Here is a 14,094-nt window from a genome sequence, read left to right as displayed (position 1 = left end):
GTTACTTCGAGACCGGTGCCCCTACTGGTTAAGCTAGATATTACAGTTAGATTATAATTAACTCATGGTTATTCCATTCATATAAATAGCAATTTTACTTCTGGTATACCGATCCTGCTATTTGGCTGGCATCTCATGTCCTTTTGATGTTCTAACCTGCAGGTGTATTGAAGGAATATTAGTCGGAGGAATTTGTCCTGTAAACTACTCTATACTGTCAATTTAGGTTGGTAAATTGGTATAAACTTGGCTTATTTAGATAATCCCTCCTGGTTTTTCGTTAATAGCTTGATATTTCCATAGGTGTCAATTTCAGACCAGACTGTTTTCATTTCACAAGGTCTTCATTCACCAAATTCTCCCCTCACTCCTAGGATTTGGGTTTACTTACGTATCCACTACTATCCTACTAAGAATCATCATTTATGATTCTATCACAGGTACGACAAGTACAATCCCTATTTTTTTATCACATAAACACAGACTAATCGTCAACTTATCGGCACCACATTCCTCCACAGTCCCCAGTCTTAATTCCCTCATACCCTCTGACGAATTCTCACTGCAATATTCCACATTTGACAATGCCATCTGGGCCATTAATGTCTGCAGATGTTCCGACTGTAATTCACTATTTGGAAGATTTCCTCACTACAGAAAACAACTCACTTCCCCTGCCAGCCTGACACAAATGTTAACTCTTTTGGAATCCCTGAATATACCCGGTCTCCCCTAAAAAGACGAAAGGTCCGGACACAGCTATACATTTTCTGTGGATTCAACTCGATTCAGTTCACATGCAGGAAAGTCTTACGCAGGATAAGATTGGGCGCACCCTAGCGAGCATTGAATTGTACTTAGGTTCTTGTAACTGAAAGGAACTTTAATCCCTACTGGGGTTGCTCAATTTTGCAATGAGGATCATTCCCAAAGGTAGATCTTTTATCCCACGGTTACTTTCTTTATTCCCAAACCTCCCCTCAGACGACTCACACACCATGATAGACACACACACGATGGTCGATATACGTATGTGGCACACTTTTCTCACCTCCTGGAACAGGCACACTATGTTTATACCCCCAATTTCAGACAATTCTCATACACTCTGGACAGATGCGGCGGCCAACACTGTGGGGCCAATGGTCTAGAGAAATTAGTTCTCTTCCTGGCTTCTCCGCTACATCTGCAATGTTTGAACTGTACCCAATCGTGATCGCTGCTATCGCTTGGGGAACAGACTGGGCGGGTCAATCTGTCAGATGTTATTCCGACAACCTGGCCACTTGCCATATCATAAATAAAGGCCAGTCTTCCTTGTTGGTTATTATGAGGTTTAAGAGGAGACTCACCTGGGTGGCGGCCACCAGACAATTTTTCATCACCTGTATTCACATTCCGGGTGTCATGAATATAGCTGCTGATCACTTATCTCGTTTTCACTTTCAGGCCTTCCTCCAGACTCTACCTACCGATTTCAGTCAGGCTACCCCTGCCCCTCCTTTTCAGGACATGATCCTAGATTAACCGTTCTATCGACTCATGCACGTAACCTTTCCCACCAGGCACTTTCAGTTAGCTCTAGGAAGTCCTATGATAGGGCCTTTCACATTTTCACTATATTCTTGGCGGAATTTCACGTACAGGACATTTTTGCTTTGGAAACCATGTTGGGGCTTACTTCCTTTTGCCACATTAATTTAAAGTTATCTGTATTAACGGGCATTCAACACCACATGTTAATACAACACCCCAACAAAACAGGATTCCTTTTATCATACCAGATCAAAACACTGCTGAAGGGAATAAAAAAATCAGACATCTACCCCATAAAAGACTACCCATCCACAAAATATTCCAGTCATTATCTGACCTGTTAGATACAGCTCCATTCAAACATACAACCAATATGGTGCTTAAAAAAAAAAAAAAAAAAAAAGCCATATATCTTGCTTTTTATGGATTCTTACATCCAAGGGAAGTTATCTCCATCAATATCACAACCACAGACTACCTTGAAATGGGCGATAACCACAAACCCATAGACCATTATATTCTTTCCCTTCACCATTCCAAAACCAGTCAAATGGGACTCACGGTTGACATACCCCTTTTCCCTACATCTAATAAATGGTGCCCGGTTAAGGTTTTGGACACATATTTCAACACCTTTCACATCAACCACTCTTACCACGACTACATTTATGCTTTATGTGCGTATGCTATTGAGAAGACATGGCATAAACGCAAGTCATTACTCAGGAAATTCTTATCGCATAGGGGCAGCATCATCTGCTTCCTCCAACCAAATTCTAGCTTATATAATTAAAACAATGGGACGCTGGATATCTTCTGCTTTCACCTTATAATATACCAAACCCAGTTAATGAGTTACGACAGGCATTTCATGATTTGTCCAAATAATTTATGTTTGTAGTATGAATTAAATTTTGGATGGTGCACTTCTTTTTGCCCTCTTTGTTACAGACCTACTGCATTGTCGGTTTCAGCACACCACAACCGACTGGTGTTATCCATTTTTCTATTGTATACGAATCATGTGTTATGCTTACCCCACGGCAATATTGCCCTGACCACAAATTTAAGGTTGGGTCACCTTTATAAGGGCTGCCAATCCTTCCCCATTTTACTATTGTTGGTCTGGTGAGTTATCCCTTCCACCACTCCCTTTATTCACATCACTATCTAAGGTGGGCCCTCCTTATTACAGGCCTACTGCATTGTCGGTTCCGGCACACCACAACCGACTGGTGCTATTATCTATGTTTCTGTTGTATACGAATCATGGGTTATGCTACCATCACGGCAATATTGCCCTGACCACAAATAGTGTATATATACACACACATAATATATTCTATTTAGTAAGCATTCTTGGAAAAATCACCTGGACTCTTGTGGGACAAAATTGACACAATGGCTTCTGTAGAATCAGTCATTGGACAGGAGCTCACTGTCGTGCCCCTCTCACTTCTTCTGGTGTCCTGGGACCCAGAGCCACATAGAAAGTGTGTGTGTGTGGGGGAGGGAGGATTCTGAAAACTCATTATTCCCTGCCTGTCCTAACTGAGGGGCTATGTCAATTTATACTGTTTACGGTGAGGAGAAAAGTGTATGGGAGCTGAGACTCTGAATTTTATACTGATTGACAGGTCTAGCAACAATCTATCTGTGGTACTACACAGAGAAGCACATATAGAAAAGACACTGCTCTTGCTCAACAAGTTAATTACTGCTCGCACTGCTAGAAGCCCAGTTAGAAAAATAAAATTAACACACTGCAAATATAAAACGCAAAGCCTCAATTTTCACAAGCCAAACAGGAGTGCACCAGTGGAATTTTTCAGCCATGTGTTAAACCTCTAAAGCAAAGTACAAACAAAATAAATATTAGCAAAAGAAACAATTGAAACAAGTTATAGAGGATTCCATGTAACAACAACAATTTCATACTTCTTGAAAAAACAAACAAGGAAACAACCATAGGAAAAAAAAAAAAACTGTTTAACAACTAACCATATGGGATGCACAAACGAGTGACCTAAGAAGACTTTTAGTTTGGCTGCATGTCTCATACATCACCGCTATAATATAGAATCCTGCAATTAAGACTTATTGTCTATAGATACTTTCTGCTAGTACATTGAAAGGAGAACTTAAAGTATCATAGCTTATTGTATTAGTTGCGGTGCAAAGAGTCTTTGGGGGCAATTCCTCAGTCTTCCGTCAAACTGCTTGAGCGTTCTGACAAAACTTGGGGTTACTGAGGGACTTTGCAGGTTTCACTTCCAAATTATCCATATCCCACCATCAAACCCTGCATGGCTTTAACTGAACTCTAACTTTGCTCTGCTGCATATGCTTGTTTCGTCCCTGTGGAGAAACAAGTTACTTCGTCACAATGTACTTGTCCCTATGTATTTCTGCAGTGGGCCTATAAATAGTGGCCCCCTAACAGTACAGCAACTGCTGTAAGCAAAGCTTCCTTACTCCATACTACCACCAGAGAGTGTGGTGGAGGCAGGGACACAAACAGCATTACTCACTAAATTGAGAATTGTTGGGAATTCAAAGTGAATTTCCAAGTGTATATGGTTACTGAAACTTCACTGATTTAAAGGGGTCATGGTGCTTAGAGTCTGTAAGTACAATCAGAGTAAAAGCCCAGTTCTGCAAGAGGTGTGTGTAACGTCACCTGAGGCAGCATCATTAGTCAGAAGGAACAAGAGTTTGGGGTTTGCTAAGATTTTTGTGCATATTTATCTTCTGTTGTCAGCATGCGTAGCATTTCTTTCTTTGGTAACTGGAGGAGTGAAGGGTATCTATGACACCAAGGGTTACTCTAACCAAAAACAGTGTTTTATTATAACGCTGTCTTTTTGGTTGGAGTAAGTTACCCTTTTACGATCAAAGTAGCTGAACTGGAGCCATAGCGGATTAGTGGAATGTTGTCTGTTTGGGTATTTTAACTCTAAATTTGAAATTCTCCCAGGAAGACTGTTACAACAAGGACTGGACATGCAACATCACCGTTATCTTTCAAGGAAAACTAACAGCAGCACTGTCTGTCTTAGAACTAAATAAAGTATTGAAAAAGAAATACCGGAAACCGAAGCAGTGACCCTAAGCCTATACTAAAAATAAAATAAAAAAATACATTGTGAGCTATTATGGAGGAGATTTATCAAAGTGTCAGACTATTTTGCACAGTTTCTCTGCATATTTTAACCAGTTTATGAGACACATTTGTTTATTTTGTCTATTGCTTATTTTGTGTCTAATCGCAATTTTTGGATTTATGCCATTTTTAAGCAATGCTTAAGATGTATCAATGTTTACATCAACTTTTCTACCCCCCCCCCCCCCCAAAAAAGGTGTTCTGTTTCACTTCTCTATTCAAAGAAGCATTCCAAGTACCATAACCACTATAGTGCCCTCCTCCCACTGTTAGCAAACTGTTTGCTAATAGTTTGACAATTAACCTGAGTCCACTGTTAACCTTGTCAATGAGAGCTGCAATGCTCTGCATTTAGATAAACCTTGAGGTTTGACTACTTATATTAAGGACACCAGGGCAATGTTTTTAGATAGAAAAAAATAACGCATTACTGCAGACCTGCAACAATATAACCCTCCCTGGCACTGGCTTTAACACATTACTGCAGACCTGCAACAATATAACCCTCACTGGTACTGGCTTTAACACATTACCGCAGACCTACAACAATATAACCATCACTGGCACTGGCTTTAACACATCACTGCAGATCTGTAACAATATAACCCTCACATATAACCCTCACTGGCACTGGCTTTAACACATTACTGCAGACCTGTAACAATATACCCCTCCCTGGCACTGGCTTTAACACATTACTGCAGACCTGTCACAATATAACCCTCACTGGCACTGGCTTTAACACATTCCTGCAGACCTGTCACAATATATAACCCTCACTGGCACTGGCTTTAACACATCACTGCAGACCTGTCACAATATAACCCTCACTGGCACTGGCTTTAACACATTACTGCAGACCTGTAACAATATAACCCTCACTGGCACTGGCTTTAACACATCACTGCAGACCTGTCACAATATAACCCTCACTGGCACAGGCTTTAACACATTACTGCAGACCTGTCACAATATAACCCTCACTGGCACTGGCTTTAACACATTACTGCAGACCTACAACAATATAACCCTCACTGGCACTGGCTTTAACACATTACTGCAGACCTACAACAATATAACCCTCACTGGCACTGGCTTTAACACATTACTGCAGACCTGTAACAATATAACCCCCACTGGCACAGGCTTTAACACATTACTGCAGACCTGTAACAATATAACCCTCCCTGGCACTGGCTTTAACACATTACTGCAGACCTGTAACAATATAACCCTCACTGGCACTGGCTTCAACACATCACTGCAGACCTGTAACAATATAACCCTCACTGGCACTGGCTTTAACGCATTACTGCAGACCTGTAACACTATAACCCTCACTGGCACTGGCTTTAACACATTCCAGCAGACCTGTAACAATATAACCCTCACTGGCACTGGCTTTAACACATTCCAGCAGACCGGTCACAATATAACCCTCACTGGCACTGGCTTTAACACATTACTGCAGACCTACAACAATATAACCCTCACTGGCACTGGCTTTAACACATTACTGCAGACCTACAACAATATAACCCTCACTGGCACTGGCTTTAACACATTACTGCAGACCTGTAACAATATAACCCTCACTGGCACTGGCTTTAACACATTACTGCAGACCTGTCACAATATAACCCTCACTGGCACTGGCTTTAACACATTCCTGCAGACCTGTCACAATATAACCCTCACTGGCACTGGCTTTAACACATTACTGCAGACCTACAACAATATAACCCTCACTGGCACTGGCTTTAACACATTACTGCAGACCTACAACAATATAACCCTCACTGGCACTGGCTTTAACACATTACTGCAGACCTGTAACAATATAACCCTCACTGGCACTGGCTTTAACACATTACTGCAGACCTACAACAATATAACCCTCACTGGCACTGGATTTAACACATTACTGCAGACCTACAACAATATAACCCTCACTGGCACTGGCTTTAACACATTACTGCAGACCTGTAACAATATAACCCTCACTGGCACTGGCTTTAACTTATTACTGCAGACCTGTAACAATATAACCCTCACTGGCACTGGCTTTAACACATTACTGCAGACCTACAACAATATAACCCTTACTGGCACTGGCTTTAACACATTCCTGCAGACCTGCAACAATATAACCCTCCCTGGCACTGGCTTTAACACATTACTGCAGACCTGTAACAATATAATCCTCACTGGCACTGGCTTTAACACATTACTGCAGACCTGTAACAATATAACCATCACTGGCACTGGCTTTAACACATTACTGGAGACCTACAAAAATATAACCCTCACTGGCACTGGCTTTAACACATTACTGCAGACCTGTAACAATATAACCCTCACTGGCACTGGCTTTAACACATTACTGCAGACCTACAACAATATAACCCTTACTGGCACTGGCTTTAACACATTCCTGCAGACCTGTCACAATATATGACCCTCACTGGCACTGGCTTTAACACATTACTGCAGACCTGTAACAATATAACCCTCACTGGCACTGGCTTTAACACATTACTGCAGACCTGTAACAATATAACCCTCACTGGCACTGGCTTTAACACATTACTGCAGACCTGTAACAATATAACCCTCACTGGCACTGGCTTTAACACATTACTGCAGACCTGTAACAATATAACCATCACTGGCACTGGCTTTAACACATTACTGCAGACCTACAACAATATAACCCTCACTGGCACTGGATTTAACACATTACTGCAGACCTGTAACAATATAACCCTCACTGGCACTGGCTTTAACACATTACTGCAGACCTGTAACAATATAACCCTCACTGGCACTGGCTTTAACACATTACTGCAGACCTACAACAATATAACCCTTACTGGCACTGGCTTTAACACATTCCTGCAGACCTGCAACAATATAACCCTCCCTGGCACTGGCTTTAACACATTACTGCAGACCTGTAACAATATAACCCTCACTGGCACTGGCTTTAACACATTACTGCAGACCTGTAACAATATAACCCTCACTGGCACTGGCTTTAACACATTACTGCAGACCTGTAACAATATAACCATCACTGGCACTGGCTTTAACACATTACTGCAGACCTACAACAATATAACCCTCACTGGCACTGGATTTAACACATTACTGCAGACCTGTAACAATATAACCCTCACTGGCACTGGCTTTAACACATTACTGCAGACCTGTAACAATATAACCCTCACTGGCACTGGCTTTAACACATTACTGCAGACCTACAACAATATAACCCTTACTGGCACTGGCTTTAACACATTCCTGCAGACCTGCAACAATATAACCCTCCCTGGCACTGGCTTTAACACATTACTGCAGACCTGTAACAATATAACCCTCACTGGCACTGGCTTTAACACATTACTGCAGACCTGTAACAATATAACCATCACTGGCACTGGCTTTAACACATTACTGGAGACCTACAACAATATAACCCTCACTGGCACTGGCTTTAACACATTACTGCAGACCTGTAACAATATAACCCTCACTGGCACTGGCTTTAACACATTACTGCAGACCTGTAACAATATAACCCTCACTGGCACTGGATTTAACACATTACTGCAGACCTGTAACAATATAACCCTCACTGGCACTGGCTTTAACACATTACTACAGACCTGTAACAATATAAACCTCACTGGCATTGGCTTTAACACATTACTGCAGACCTGTAACAATATAACCCTCACTGGCTTTAACACATTACTGCAGACCTGTAACAATATAACCCTCACTGGCACTGGCTTTAACACATTACTGCAGACCTGTAACAATATAACCCTCACTGGCACTGGCTTTAAAACATTACTGCAGACCTACAACAATATAACCCTCACTGGCACTGGCTTTAACACATTACTGCAGACCTACAACAATATAACCCTTACTGGCACTGGCTTTAACACATTCCTGCAGACCTGTCACAATATATAACCCTCACTGGCACTGGCTTTAACACATTACTGCAGACCTGTAACAATATAACCCTCACTGGCACTGGCTTTAACACATTACTGGAGACCTACAACAATATAACCCTCACTGGCACTGGCTTTAACACATTACTGCAGACCTACAACAATATAACCCTCACTGGCACTGGCTTTAACACATTACTGCAGACCTACAACAATATAACCCTTACTGGCACTGGCTTTAACACATTCCTGCAGACCTGTCACAATATATAACCCTCACTGGCACTGGCTTTAACACATTACTGCAGACCTGTAACAATATAACCCTCACTGGCACTGGCTTTAACACATTACTGCAGACCTGTAACAATATAACCCTCACTGGCACTGGCTTTAACACATTACTGCAGACCTGTAACAATATAACCATCACTGGCACTGGCTTTAACACATTACTGGAGACCTACAACAATATAACCCTCACTGGCACTGGCTTTAACAAATTACTGCAGACCTGTAACAATATAACCCTCACTGGCACTGGCTTTAACACATTACTGCAGACCTGTAACAATATAACCCTCACTGGCACTGGCTTTAACACATTACTGCAGACCTGTAACAATATAACCCTCACTGGCACTGGCTTTAACACATTACTGCAGACCTACAACAATATAACCCTTACTGGCACTGGCTTTAACACATTCCTGCAGACCTGTCACAATATATAACCCTCACTGGCACTGGCTTTAACACATTCCTGCAGACCTGTCACAATATATAACCCTCACTGGCACTGGCTTTAACACATTACTGCAGACCTGTAACAATATAACCCTCACTGGCACTGGCTTTAACACATTACTGCAGACCTGTAACAATATAACCCTCACTGGCACTGGCTTTAACACATTACTGCAGACCTGTAACAATATAACCCTCACTGGCACTGGCTTTAACACATTACTGCAGACCTGTAACAATATAACCCTCACTGGCACTTGCTTTAACACATTCCTGCAGACCTGTAACAATATAACCCTCACTGGCACTGGCTTTAACACATTCCTGCAGACCTGTAACAATATAACCCTCACTGGCACTGGCTTTAACACATTCCTGCAGACCTGTAACAATATAACCCTCACTGGCACTGGCTTTAACACATTCCTGCAGACCTGTAACAATATAACCCTCACTGGCACTGGCTTTAACACATTCCTGCAGATCTGTAACAATATAACCCTCACTGGCACTGGCTTTAACACATTCCTGCAGACCTGTCACAATATAACCCTCCCTGGCACTGGCTTTAACACATTACTGCAGACCTGTCACAATATAACCCTCCCTGGCACTGGCTTTAACACATTACTGCAGACCTGTAACAATATAACCCTCACTGGCACTGGCTTTAACACATTACTGCAGACCTGTAACAATATAACCCTCACTGGCACTGGCTTTAACACATTACTGCAGACCTGTAACAATATAACCCTCACTGGCACTGGCTTTAACACATTCCTGCAGACCTGTAACAATATAACCCTCACTGGCACTGGCTTTAACACATTACTGCAGACCTGTAACAATATAACCCTCGCTGGCACTGGCTTTAACACATTACTGCAGACCTGTAACAATATAACCCTCACTGGCACTGGCTTTAACAAATTACTGCAGACCTGTAACAATATAACCATCACTGGCACTGGCTTTAACACATTACTGCAGACCTACAACAATATAACCCTCACTGGCACTGGCTTTAACACATTACTGCAGACCTGTAACAATATAACCCTCACTGGCACTGGCTTTAACACATTACTGCAGACCTGTAACAATATAACCCTCACTGGCACTGGCTTTAACACATTACTGCAGACCTGTAACAATATAACCCTCACTGGCACTGGCTTTAACACATTCCTGCAGACCTGTAACAATATAACCCTCACTGGCACTGGCTTTAACACATTACTGCAGACCTGTAACAATATAACCCTCGCTGGCACTGGCTTTAACACATTCCTGCAGACCTGTAACAATATAACCCTCACTGGCACTGGCTTTAACACATTACTGCAGACCTGTAACAATATAACCCTCGCTGGCACTGGCTTTAACACATTACTGCAGACCTGTAACAATATAACCCTCGCTGGCACTGGCTTTAACACATTACTGCAGACCTGTAACAATATAACCCTCGCTGGCACTGGCTTTAACACATTCCTGCAGACCTGTAACAATATAACCCTCACTGGCACAGGCTTTAACACATTCCTGCAGACCTGTAACAATATAACCCTCACTGGCACTGGCTTTAACACATTCCTGCAGACCTGTAACAATATAACCCTCACTGGCACAGGCTTTAACACATTACTGCAGACCTGTAACAATATAACCCTCACTGGCACTGGCTTTAACACATTACTGCAGACCTGTAACAATATAACCCTCCCTGGCACTGGCTTTAACGCATTACTGCAGACCTGTAACAATATAACCCTCACTGGCACTGGCTTTAACACATTCCTGCAGACCTGTAACAATATAACCCTCACTGGCACTGGCTTTAACACATTACTGCAGACCTGTAACAATATAACCCTCCCTGGCACTGGCTTTAACACATTACTGCAGACCTGTAACAATATAACCCTCCCTGGCACTGGCTTTAATCTCTGAGAATGGATTATCCTGGTTTAATGACACCCAGAGAAGGGACTGGGCAGCTCTGGCACTGCAGAGGTAGGGGACTACATGTCCCATGATGCTCAGCGCCTGCTGGGGGGTCACTGATAGCAATAAATGAAGCTACGGCTTATGACATTATGACATGGAGGGAGGCTGTAACAAGGTCTGGGAGCTGAGGGAGGGCAATGCTTGTTAATAAGCGCACTGATATTATCACCGGGTCTCCCCCCCCGGGCTGCACGGCTCCCCATCTCACCTCTCTCCAGCCGCACAGCTTCACCGACCGCCGCCATCTTCTCTCCCGCAGACAGGCACGGACCGGAAGTGGGGAACCGGAAGTGAGAGCTCTGAGCGTGTTATGACAGGGTTCTATGTTGGAATGTCAGCACTGGATACATTGTGACAGGAGGATTCTACTGGGAATGGGAGGGTCCAACTATGCCCAGCTGGATACAGTGTCACCAACATATTATCAACACAGTATAACATGTAACATCATAGTAAAGAAATACAATAAAATAAAAACAGGTAGAGGGAAATAAATAAATAAATACAAATATAATAAAAACAGGTAGAGGGAAATAAATACAACAACAATAAAACTAAAATAAAAACAGGTAGAGGGAAAAATAAATACAATAAAAATAAAATAAAAAACAGGTAGAGGGAAATAAATAAATACAATAAAAATAAAATAAAAACAGGCAGAGGGAAATAAATAAATAAATACAAATATAATAAAAACAGGTAGAGGGAAAAATAAATACAATAACAATAAAATAAAAAACAGAGGGAAAATAAATACAATACAAATAAAATAAAAACAGGCAGAGGGAAATAAATACAATAACAATAAAATAAAAAAACAGAGGGAAAAAAATACAATAACAATAAAATAAAATAAAAACAGGTAGAGGGAAATATATAAATACAAATAAAATAAAAACAGGTAGAGGGAAAAATAAATACAATAAAAATAAAATAAAAAACAGGTAGAGGGAAATAAATAAATACAATAACAATAAAATAAAAACAGGTAGAGGGAAATAAATAAAAGGGTTAAGGGATTATATCCATAATTCCATTGGGCGTTCGCCTATTTTTTTCTGGTGACGTTTTTTTAACGTATATTAAAGAATTAACGATTGCTAACACAATGAAGTTCAGTTCTTGCGTCTGGCGGCGTAATTCAAATAAGATTTCATTAAAAATACAAAGGACGAATTGGAGGGCACTCCAAATAGGACACTAAAGCATTTTGTGCCTCTTGGCACTTCTTCAGCGATGTCAGGCATTAAAAGCATTAGTGTCCTCTTTATGGTGTTCCTACCTAGCATGGCAATGCTCTGACACTCGAGAGACACCTATCACGTGATCTGCAGCTCTGACAGGAGAGCTAGACCACTGGACCACCTGAAAATAAATGAAAAGGTATTTCAATGTGGGCAGGTCCGGCCTTAGGGGTGTGCGAGGTGTGTGGCCGCACAGGGTGCCATAAAGCAGGGGGAGCCGTGTGGCCGACACAGCTCACACATGGCCGGCCAGGATAAAAAAACATTTGCAGCAGGGCAGGGGCTTACCATGCGGCGGGGGCGGAGCTAAAAGTGCAGTGAAACTGCTTCAGGGGAAGCAGGGAGGAGTCCCTGCTTCCCCTAACAACCAGAATCCAGGAGCTGCACTGCCTGTCTGCCTCCACAAGGAACAGAGGTAACTATGTGTGATTGTCTGCCTGTATGTGTGACTGTCTGTTTGTTTGACTGTCTGTCTGCCTGTGTGTGTGTGTGTGTGTGTGTGGCTGTCTGCCTGTGTGTGTAACTGTCTGCCCTTTTTTGTGGGTGTGTTACTGTTTGTGTGTGTGACTGTCTGTGTGTTTGACTGTCTGCCTGTGTGTGTGACTGTCTGTGTGTCTGTGTGTATGACTGTGTCTGTGTGTATGACTGTGTCTGTGTCTATGACTGTCTGCCTGTGTGTGAGACTATCTGCCTGTGTGTGTGTCTGTGTGACTGCCTATGTGTGTGTGTCTGCCTATGTGTGACTATATGGGCTGAATGGTTCTTATCTGCCGTCACATTCTATGTTTCTATGTTTCTATGTCTGCCTGTGTGTGTGTGTGTGTGTGTGTGTGTCTGCTTGCGTGTGTGTTTGTGTGTGACTGTCTGCCTGTGTGTTTGTGTGTGTCTGTCTGTGTGTGGCTGACTGCCTGTGTGTTTGTGTGTGGCTGTCTGTGTGTGGCTGTCTGCCTGTGTGTTTGTGTGTGGCTCTCTGCCTGTGTGTTTGTGTGTGGCTCTCTGCCTGTGTGTTTGTGTGTGGCTCTCTGCGTGTGTGTTTGTGTGTGGCTGTCTGTGTGTGGATGTCTGCCTCTGTGTGTGTGACTACCTATGTGTGACTTTCTGGGCAGACTAGATGGGCGGAATGGTTCTTATCTGCCGTCATTCTATGTTTCTATGTCTGTGTGTGCGTGTGGCTGTCTGCGTGTTTGTGTGACAAGGTGTGTGGGAAGGGGGGGAAGGGGGGAAAGGGGAATGGGAAGGAGGACCAAAGTGAAGATTTTTCGCACAGGGCACCCAAAGGCCTAAGGCCGGCCCTGAATGTGGGGAGGCTGGTCACTAAACCACAGCCTCCCCACACACTGCTTCCCAACACTGTCAACCTCCGCACACACACATTGTTACCCTCCACTCACTGCTCCCCAACACTTTCAACCTCCCCACACAC

General features: G+C 42.6%; 1 protein-coding gene across 1 annotated transcript in view; it reads right to left on the bottom strand.

Moving 5' to 3' along the window:
* The window catches only part of LIN7C (lin-7 homolog C, crumbs cell polarity complex component), a 28,530-nt gene extending 16,829 nt beyond the window's left edge, over positions 1 to 11,701 (bottom strand). The window contains exon 1 of the mRNA XM_063437365.1: positions 11,636 to 11,701. Within this exon, the coding sequence (XP_063293435.1) occupies positions 11,636 to 11,672 (37 nt within the window). The 5' untranslated portion in view covers positions 11,673 to 11,701. The remainder of the gene's footprint in view (positions 1 to 11,635) is intronic.
* Between the last annotated feature and the right edge of the window lie 2,393 nt (positions 11,702 to 14,094).

This window comes from Pelobates fuscus, chromosome 12 (assembly GCF_036172605.1).
Source record: "Pelobates fuscus isolate aPelFus1 chromosome 12, aPelFus1.pri, whole genome shotgun sequence".
In the NCBI taxonomy this organism is placed as follows: Eukaryota; Metazoa; Chordata; class Amphibia; order Anura; family Pelobatidae; genus Pelobates; species Pelobates fuscus.
This window is presented reverse-complemented; position numbering and strand designations above follow the sequence as displayed.